At 49.7% G+C, this 9324-nt stretch overlaps 1 protein-coding gene across 1 annotated transcript; it reads right to left on the bottom strand.

Annotated features, from left to right (window-relative positions):
- Window positions 1-1919: 1919 nt before the first annotated feature.
- On the bottom strand, window positions 1920-9120 carry LOC122157664 (extracellular tyrosine-protein kinase PKDCC-like). The gene is made up of 7 exons (XM_042813612.1): window positions 8644-9120; window positions 8453-8575; window positions 5838-6109; window positions 5052-5131; window positions 4848-4952; window positions 3848-4024; window positions 1920-2781 (listed from the first exon to the last, which is right to left on the bottom strand). Exons 1-7 carry the CDS (start codon window positions 9118-9120, stop codon window positions 2678-2680), a joined length of 1338 nt encoding a protein of 445 aa, XP_042669546.1. The 3' UTR covers window positions 1920-2677.
- Between the last annotated feature and the right edge of the window lie 204 nt (window positions 9121-9324).

The raw sequence follows: 9324 nt of genomic DNA, 5'->3' as shown, positions 1-9324 counted from the left end.
TTAAAGCTTATAGCTGCTCTAGGGAGCAGAAGATGGGTTTTATGGGCTTTGAAACTGGCACTGCCATTGGAAAAGGTTTCATAGCAGAAAATAACAGCAATAAGCTGGGAAGAAGCAAGTTGGATGCCACTTTCTCCACTGACTGTGCTTCTTCAAATGTATGTCCAGCTGTAGCTGCTGACACAGAAATGGACACAACTGTGTGCCCAAGCCTTGACCAGAAGATCTTTATCTTTACCCTTTCATTTTACTGGAGCAAAGGACAAATAACAGCATCGTCACAGGCATTGCATTGCTGAAGACACGAAGGAAGGTGAAAGCAGCCAAGCAGTGGGACATGTGGGAGGAGACAGTCTTTTTACATGGACAGATAGTGATAAATTAAAAGAGGGAAGATGTAGGTCAGGTATTAGGAAATGTTTCACTTTGAGTATGGTGAGGCCCTGAAACTGCTGCCCAGAGAGCTGTGGGTGCCCCATCCCTGGAGGTGCCCAAGGCTGGGTTGAATAGGGGCCCCAGGCAGTCTGAGCTGGTGGGAGGCAACCCTACAGCAGGGCATTGGAACTGAATGTTTTAAGGTCCCTTCCAACCCAAGCCATTCATTGATTCTATGAACCACCTTGCCCCATGCATTTAAGCAGGATAGGGAATGCATTAAGAAGTGTGCAGGTTCCAGGGATGCATCCACTCGTGTGAAGGGACTGGACTACAGTCCCCACAGATGTCAGCCACTGCGGCAAGAGCAGATGGAGCAACTAGGATTCTGGGGAGCTCAAGCTCTCTTTTTATTAGTAGCTTACTATTAAGCACTGTGTGCTCGAAACATTAGAGAGGATAAAATCATGCCCATCTCTAGATTCTGGCACTTGCAGGTGGTATGTTGGGATCTGCATTTATGCAAAGCACCCCATAACACCCTGCACCAACTGCTGCCAGGCTGTCCTGACTGATTTGCAGGAAATTATACAATCAAAACCCCATGGGAAAACATGCAACAAGGAATACAAGATACTCAATGCTCCCAGAACCAGAGCTTTTCACCAGGAGAAATATTGAGGCCAGGAAGACCTTCCCAGCACAATCTGGAATCACTGCAACTTATGAATGTTCACATCCCGTTTCTTCCTCTTGGAAGTGACCCCATGCTGGCACTTACCTTTACTTTGGGGAACACACTTCTGATTTGTACCTCCTCATATTGAGAGAGATAGAATAAACTCTCATTAAATCTTGATAATGTGAAGCACCACAAAGGAGATAACCAAAGCCATGCTTGGTGAGGTGAAAACAAGATAACGGAGGACCCCTGGCAGGACCATCTCTCCACCTTCCCCAGGCTCCACCATCATGCCCCTTTTAAAAGCCTGCAGCAATAGGATAATCACAGCAAGAAGAGCTTTCTTGTCATGCTAATAGAAATTCATGTTAATTGATATTACAACCAGAGTCCCTGAGCCTCAACTCAACCAGCAGGGGTTACACAGCATGAGAAAAGCCCCACTGCTGCAAGTACTAATGAGCTGAATGGTTAACACCTGCCTCAGGAAATCCAGGACCAACTCACAGCAAACACAGCAGAACCCAGGCAGGAGCTTGGTGTAGGCTGGGAGGAAAACTCAACTCTGTATCACAGGGATGCTGCAGCACAGCTCTCCCGGACCAGGCTAGGAAACTTCCCCTGTAACAGGGGGAGCTCAGCAGAGAATTGGGCTTTTTCTCAGCGTGAAGGAAAAGAAAAGGGCAATGCCTGCAGGCAGCCCAGGGAGGAGCATGTGCAGGTGTGTGCTCACAGGTTGTCCTCAGGAATGGGTAACGATGCTGGGAGAGCTGAAGGTAGCAAACACTTGCATTTGGTTGCATTAAAACATAGGCTATTACAAAAGAAAAACTATTCACAGCATGCTTAGAATAAACACAGTCATTCTTTACCATACAGAGTAACACTTTGTACATAAATAATTTGAATGTCTCGCTCTTTCACGGAAAGTAACAGAAAAACCTTCAAGGTTGATACATGGGAGCTGTTATTGCAAATCACACCTGGTCAAACCCAAATCGTGCATCCAAGCACCCCAACACTGGGCTCCAGAGATGACCTCCACACGGTCTCCCTTCTCTGACCCAAAGGAGCTGAACCATGACCCTCCTCAGAAGGCCATCCCCAGCTTCAACCTCTGCATACAGACTCCAGTCTGCACCCCCTCATTGAGGTCTGAGCCCTTCCATCTACAGTGATGTGAAACCTTGTTGGTAGCTGCAGGAGGAGCCGCTGCATTCTCCAGTGTGTGCTATTTCTAAGTTATTTGGAGTGTGCTGAGCAAACTGGGCTTACTCCAGCCAGGTCCCTGCAGCTATTGCTATTTCTTGGCTGACAAGCTGACTACTGAAGCAACGAGGCTAGGTATTGCAGAGCCTGGCCACATTTGACTAAAACTGGGATTGTTTATGCAGAACAGCAGTGTGGGAACAGCTAAACAAGCTAGCGGGGCTGCGGGGAAGGAGCACTCTGCAACAAGAAACTGGAGCTTTGATCAAGGAGACAGCAGTATTTGACTCAATCTGAGCTGGCAGGGAGATCACAACCCGAGCAAAATAAAGCATGTTATTCCTTTCAGGAGATGAACTTCTCCCCAGTGATTTGTTCCTCCCAGGATTGTCCTATGTGATCTCATTGTCTTTAAAGTCTTCTCCCTAAGGAAGCTGATCGTTTAATATAGACTACAGCAGTAGTATCCGGTATTAAATCAGTTGGGCTGCTCTGAAATGAGGCGAGTGGGCGTCCTGGAAAGGAAATATAGGCACAAGTTTAACAGAAGAGATTGGTTCACCTCGAACCACTCTATTTATCCCAAAAGACACAAAAACACAGCTCTCCTGGATAGGGTCACACCACCCTGCTGTAGATGTACTCTCAGAGCCCATTTTGAGCCTGAAAGTGGTCGTGGGAGACTGATGTTGCACCAGTGCAGTGCTCCTACTTTGGTATCAGCCATATATCCATTGCACACAAACCCATGGAAAAGCAGCATTTTTGGCTTTGTTGTGAGCCAGCAAGACATGATTCTTCAGCTCCAACACTGAAAACACCCATTTATCTCATTTAGCGCCTTACTTTAAGCTTAATAATTTATCCCAGGATTGAAGTGTCAGCTAAATGAGGTAATTTATAATAATTCTGAAAACATGCTAGCAATAAAAGGCTGTAATCAGAGCTAATTACAGGGATACTTTTGAAATCCACTGGTTTGGAGCTTTAGTTTTGATAAAGGGGATAACAACTTGTAAGCCTTGAGCCTTTTAATTACAACAATCGTAACCACCTACTTTCGCACAGCTTCTTTCATCTCAGAAAAACCAGCAGCTTTCTGCAAACTACATATACCACAGGAACTACTTAGCATAACACCAAAAATGAAGCCATCTCTGTATGAAGTAAGTAACTGTTCAACAATAAACCTGTGCAAAAAAAGTGTAGAGGGAAGAGCCTACAGAAGGAAGATAGAATTTCTCATCTCCTCACAAACAGGCTGCCCACAGAAGCTGTGGGTGTCCCATCCCTAGCCAGGTTGGATGGGGCCTCAGGCAGCCCGGTCTGATGGGCAGCAAGCAGACCATGGCAGGGAGTTGAAACTGAATGGGCTTTAAGGTCCCTTCCAACCCAAGCCATTATACGATTCCATGAAAAACTCTAGGCAACCTCAGTTGCCCATCACAGAAGACTTCTGATCTCCTAAATAAGATAGGCAGCTTTTATACACACCCAGCAAAACAGAGCACTACAGAGGACAGCGAACAAGGCAACATGGCACCATATGGCAAGACGATTCCAAGCCCATCCCCAGCTCACCTGTCCATGTTCTCTGCTGGCTGATGATGAAACTCTGACACTGTGGCTGGGAGCTACAAATGGCAGCGGCCTCCTCAGGGCTGTGGACAGAGAGCAGGCAGCCCAGGTGGCTGTAGGAAGGCCAGCACTTATAGGGCTCTGCTTCCTCCGTCCGGAATCCCCGCAGGGAGATGTAGTCTGGGAACACAAAGATGGCATGTGGGGGAAACACCTTCAGAGACTACTTGCAAAATGAACTTAGTATTTTGCACTTGGATGATACTCTAAAAGGAAACAGGACAATGACTGATTGACCCAACAAGCCCAAGCAGGCCATGTTAAGGATATTGTTGAGTTCATTAAGTGTCTCTCCCCACCTTCATGCACAGCTAGGATGATGATCATTTTGATGCATTTGGTCATTTTGGGTCAGCTGCTATGCCAAGAGGTAGGTGGCACAGGAAAATGTTGGCGTTTCCTATTGAAGTTGCTTGCTCTTCAGTGCACATGACTGGATATCTTTGCTCATAACTGCAAATTCCACACACAGTATAAAAAATTTCCATTCTGAAGCCACCTTCACTCCTCCAAAATTCAGGTGTGGCACTGAGTGACATGGCTTAGTGAGCATGATGGTGATGACTGAACTATGTGGTCTTACTGGCCTTTTCCAACCATAATCATTCTATGATCATGTCAAGGGGACACTCAGGAAGATGTAAGCCATGGCAACCACTGGACCTTTGAAGCTTTCCACTAGGGAGAATAATTAGCCACATTGTCTGCATTACATTTATTTGGCAAAACAATGCAACCATGCACAAGACACACACAACACAAGACAGCTCCAGTGAGGGGTAAAAAATAGAAACTTTTGGCCCTTCATTCTATTCCCAGTGACCACAGTACCTGAATGCACAGGAGATCAGAATTGGACCAGTCTCCAAGCAGTCTCCAAGTCTCAGTAGGGCAAGCATCCCTAATATTCCCTATGTCAGGTAAAGCATTCAAATTCCCATACCTTTTAAAAGTAGAGGTCTTTTCTGTAAGTAGAGCCCAGACTTGTACAGATGTAAAACCTTTTCAAAAGCTCTCAGGGTTTCATTTATTCCATACTGTAAGTTACCTGCATTGAAAGAAAAGATGATAACGACAAGTAATTATATGACATGCCATCTAGAGTCTTCCAATAAAGAAAGCTTAGTTTACAAATATGAGATGGTACCTGTTGCATTAAGAATATCACTCAAAAAGGGCTGCAAAGCTGGTGGTGCAGAGTGTGGCAGAAGATAGGTGAAGAAATACCTGAAAAAATCCCACGGACTGATTAGAACACAGCAGCTTAACATTGGTTTGTAAAGGCTCCAGAAATGCAGCTTTCCTTCATTCCCCAAGTCGGCTTTCATGTAACAGATTTCCCATTACAATATAATAAATTATAAAAACAATAATAAAGACCTCTAAAAAAGAAGGCTCAGGCAAGACCTCTCCCTTGTCCTGAAGGGACAGGGTATACAGGGTATTCTTATTAACCCTGGAAAACCAAGTGAGAGTGACTCAGCGGACTGCAGCAGTCTCAGCCCACTACCCATGGTGATCCCACAGCTTCCTACCGTTTCATAGAGACCCACAGCCCAACGTAGAGGTGAACCGGCCTGTTCCCAGCAGCAGTGGGCCAGAGCTGGTGCACTCTGGCAGATAACCTGAGCTGCTTTTGGCAAACATAGCCCTCAGGCTTCCAAATGCCACAGCTTACTGGAGGACTTGTTTGGCAAATGAGTTCACAGGTGCAGCCTTTAGGGCAAATTCCTGGAGGGCATTGAAAAAGGGCAGCAGCAGAAGAAAGGAGCTTGCTTCCTTACCAGGCAACAGCCCAACCATTTTCCTGCCTTATAAGGAAAATAAATTTGCTTTAAGGTCATCCTTAGCCGCAATCTAACAAAGCTGAGCAGGAAGCACACGTGGAAGAAGAGCACGTGGCACCGCGTGGGCCCACACCACCTGCACGCACCGATAGGCATTGAAGAGATTCCTCTTCTCGTTTATTCCTTCACACTTCCCAGCTGAAGAGCACCGGAGAGGAAAGCTTTTTGTGGGGAAGTCAAGAGTGCAGTCATTATCCTCCTCACACGACAGCTCCTCGGTGCTGGCATCATCCATGTCTGTCACTTTGAGGTTCCCATCCACCATAATGAACTGCCTCGGCTGGAAGTCCAAGAGGACTATTGAGCCCAGAGGGGAGTGTGCCAAGTAGAACAGCAGCTCCACAAGGCCCAGGCAAATCTGAGAAAGGGAAGATGAATATGCATGGGAAAAACAGATGAAAAACAGCTATTAAATTGCAAGTAGAACAAAGGGGAGGGCATTTGATGAAATTAAAGGCAAAAAGGCATGCAGTACATAAAAGATAATTATATGTATACTACAAAATTTATTATCAACACTGCCATGGGATTGGACTGCAGTAAGCAGCATTTTTTGCCAATGTTTATATGCAAAAAGATATGTTTGCAGTTAGAGGAACTGGAAGAGAGAGCTGCTAGGAAAACAATAGCAGCCCTCGTGTTCCAGGAGCTGTACTGATTTGCCAGCTGAAATCAGAAGGGTTTTTCCCCACTCTGGCATAGAATTAATGCGTACCCCTCCCTTCCCCCATGCTGCTCCATACAGACCGAGGCCCCACGGTCATTAATACCAGATTCACGCGTTGCTGCATCGCTCAGCAGCACGAATTTGGGCACACAATTATGCTTCTGAAGAAGCAACCAAAGCATGGAATGTATTTCTTGCCAGCTTTTTGCTTTCATGGCAATTTTTTGGCAGCAAGGGAAGCTCAGACAATACCTGATCCTATGTAATGCTTGCTGAACAACGTTCAAACAAATCAGAACTGGAAGTGCATTCACACCAAAGCAGCCCTCAGGTTGAGCACCACAGCATTTCCTCCTCCATGCCATGAGCCCCACACCAGGAGCTATGTCACCACCACACATGCGTGGGAACACCCAGCTCCCCTCTCGCCTCAGATAGCAATCTAGACTTGGAACATTCACAGCTCCTCTGGAGCTCATTAGAGGGGAAATCCCATCCTTTCAGATGCTCTCATTAAGAAACAGGACCAGACAGTACCAGTCTACATTATGTGTTATTGTCTTCATCAGTCAAAAGATTGCTACAAACTTACTTAATACCAGCACACCAAACCTCAATGCCACTCCTTTCAGTAGCTAAAGGCACCCTGCTTTACATTACTTTATAAAATACTTTTCAGAGCTGGAGGTATTTGATCTTTCCTCCCTTGGATATTTAGCAGTGGAAGTGTTTGTGCAGCTGGTACTGACATGGGGGTTTTGCAGCCACTGACCATTTCTACTTCTGGAAAGCTATCAGGATAGAAGGAGACGGATTCTCTATGCAGGGTCTATTGTGACAGAGAAAGGGAAAATGGTTTTAAACTAAAAGACCAGAGATTTAGACTGGATATAAGGAAAGCCTTTTTACATTGAGGGTGGTGAGGCACTGGAACAGGTTGCCCAGAGAGGTGGTGGGTGCTTTGTCCCTGGAGACATTCTAAGTCAGGCTGGACAGGGCTCTGAGCACCTGCTGGAGCTGTGGGTGTCCCTGTTCAGCGCAGGAGGCTGGACTGGATGGCCATTAAGGATTTCTTCCAACTCAAATGATTCTGAGATTCTTCTGGAACCTCACCACCAGCCAGCCCAGTACAGAGGGCTCCTGGTTCTACAAGAGATCAGTACTTTTAAGACTAAGTGCCGGAAAAGCCAAGAAGCAGCCAGCATAACCCTGCCTGTAGGCTGACATGGAACTCCACGGGTCGAGAGATGTGACTCTGGAAGCTTTGATGCCATTTTAGCTTGGTCAGGGAAGCAAGCAGAGAAAACCCAGCTTTTTGTCTCACATCTGCCCACTCCTCACTGTATGGTGAGGCTCCTTCCCAACACTGCATACCACAAGTAGGCAGGGGTTTTGTCTGGGGAGTTCTGCTGTGTTTTTCTCTTCCCCCAAATATTTCTTACTGACATCAAGGTGCGCATACTTCTACATGATGCTTCCTTTCCTCTCAGGAAGCAAACAAGCAGCAGTAAATCCCCAGCAGAGACCTCGAGGCACTCTGTAAAGCAACCATTGCCCAACCAAGCTCCTGGGGAGCTGAAGAGCTCCTGCATCACACTCAGAACTGAGGCAGAGCTCATGGACAGGGATGCACTCCTACGGCATAAAGAAAGGTGCTCGTGTCCTGGCAGTACCTGAGAACTCTGCTCAGAACACGGAGGGCTCGCAGCGAGCCACAGTCTTGCTACGAAACCTCCCTATAGAGTGGGACAACACAGAGGGAGAGCCAGAAATACAGAATAGGATGCTGATACTACTCAGCTCCTCAGCCCCAGCGAGATGCTTTACAGAAGGGACACAGCAAACTCCATGCTCGGGCTGCTGCCATGCCCTTCCAAAGGGGTGAAAGCAGGATGAGCGGAGGTCCGTCGGCAGGAGCGCACAGCGTCAGCTTGACAGCCCCGCCCGCCCAGCGGCCATCGGGCGCTTCTCACATTTAACTCGGTTCGAGCTCCGAAATCCCACCGACGCCCCCGCCGCGTTCTGTTTTCTTACTTTGAATCTCTCCTCCCAGGGGGTCTGCAGAAGCTGGATCATCTCCAGCGGGGCTCCCAGCTCCAGCACGGCCGTGACCCCGGCTTCAGGCTCCCCGCCAGTATCGTAGCACTGCCCGTGCAGCTGCAGAGAGGAGCGGCCGTCAGCGAACCCGTCCCGCCCGGCAGCCGGCACCCCCGGCCCCTCCGTACCTGCACGATGCCGGGATGCCGCAGGCGCCGCAGCAGCGTCACCTCCTTCAGCAGTTTGTAAGCGGCCAGACGGCGGCAGCCGGCGGGCGCCCCGTACCGCTGCTCGCACTGCCGCACCTCCCGGCCCGCCCCGTGCACCGACTTCAGCGCCACGGCCCCGCCGCCCGCCAGCGCCGCCCGCACCACCACTTTGGTGAAGCCGGAGCCCAGCATCGGCGCCGCGCCCGCCGCCCTCCGCACGTCCCCGCAGCGCAGCCCGCCCTCCGCCGCCGCCGCCGCCCCGCCCGCCGCCAGCCGCCGCAGGTCCCGCCGCCGCTGCCGCAGCTCCTCCAGCAAACCCGGCGGCAGCTCCGAGCCCGCCCGCAGCGCCAGAGGCGGCAACAGCAACGCCAGCGCCGACAGCGCCGACAGCGCCAGCAACGCCGCGCTCAACGCCGCGCTCAACGCCGCGCCCCGCCGCCGCCCGCCTGTCTCCATGGGAGCGAGGCCGCGATGTGCCACGCTCCGCCGCGCCGGGAGCAGAGCGGCAACGAGGGGCGGGGCGGGCAGGGCGAGGCCGGGAGTGGCGGGCGGGCGGGCGGCGCCCAGGGCGGCCCCGGCACCTGCGGGTGTCGCGGAGCGAGGTCGTCTCTCAGAAGCGCAGTGCTGCGGAGGGTGGCGCAGCGCCGTGCCCGCCGGGTT

The sequence above is a fragment of the Centrocercus urophasianus genome, unplaced genomic scaffold (genome assembly GCF_019232065.1).
Source record: "Centrocercus urophasianus isolate 14NV4802_14NV808 unplaced genomic scaffold, USGS_Curo_1.0 seq_14, whole genome shotgun sequence".
NCBI lineage: Eukaryota > Metazoa > Chordata > Aves > Galliformes > Phasianidae > Centrocercus > Centrocercus urophasianus.
The sequence above is the reverse complement of the archived record's forward strand: the minus strand, read 5'-3'. Positions and strand labels throughout refer to the sequence as shown.

What these genes read in the sequence shown, in the direction of transcription:
- LOC122157664 (XM_042813612.1), bottom strand. Translation starts at nt 9,120, where the DNA reads ATGGAGACAGGCGGGCGGCGGCGGGGCGCGGCGTTGAGCGCGGCGTTG. An exon ending in TGATATTCTTAATGCAACAG is followed by an intron (nt 4,953 to 5,051) that starts GTACCATCTCAT and finishes CTTTCAATGCAG; the next exon opens with GTAACTTACAGTATGGAATA. An exon ending in AAGACCTCTACTTTTAAAAG is followed by an intron (nt 4,025 to 4,847) that starts GTATGGGAATTT and finishes TTGTGTTCCCAG; the next exon opens with ACTACATCTCCCTGCGGGGA.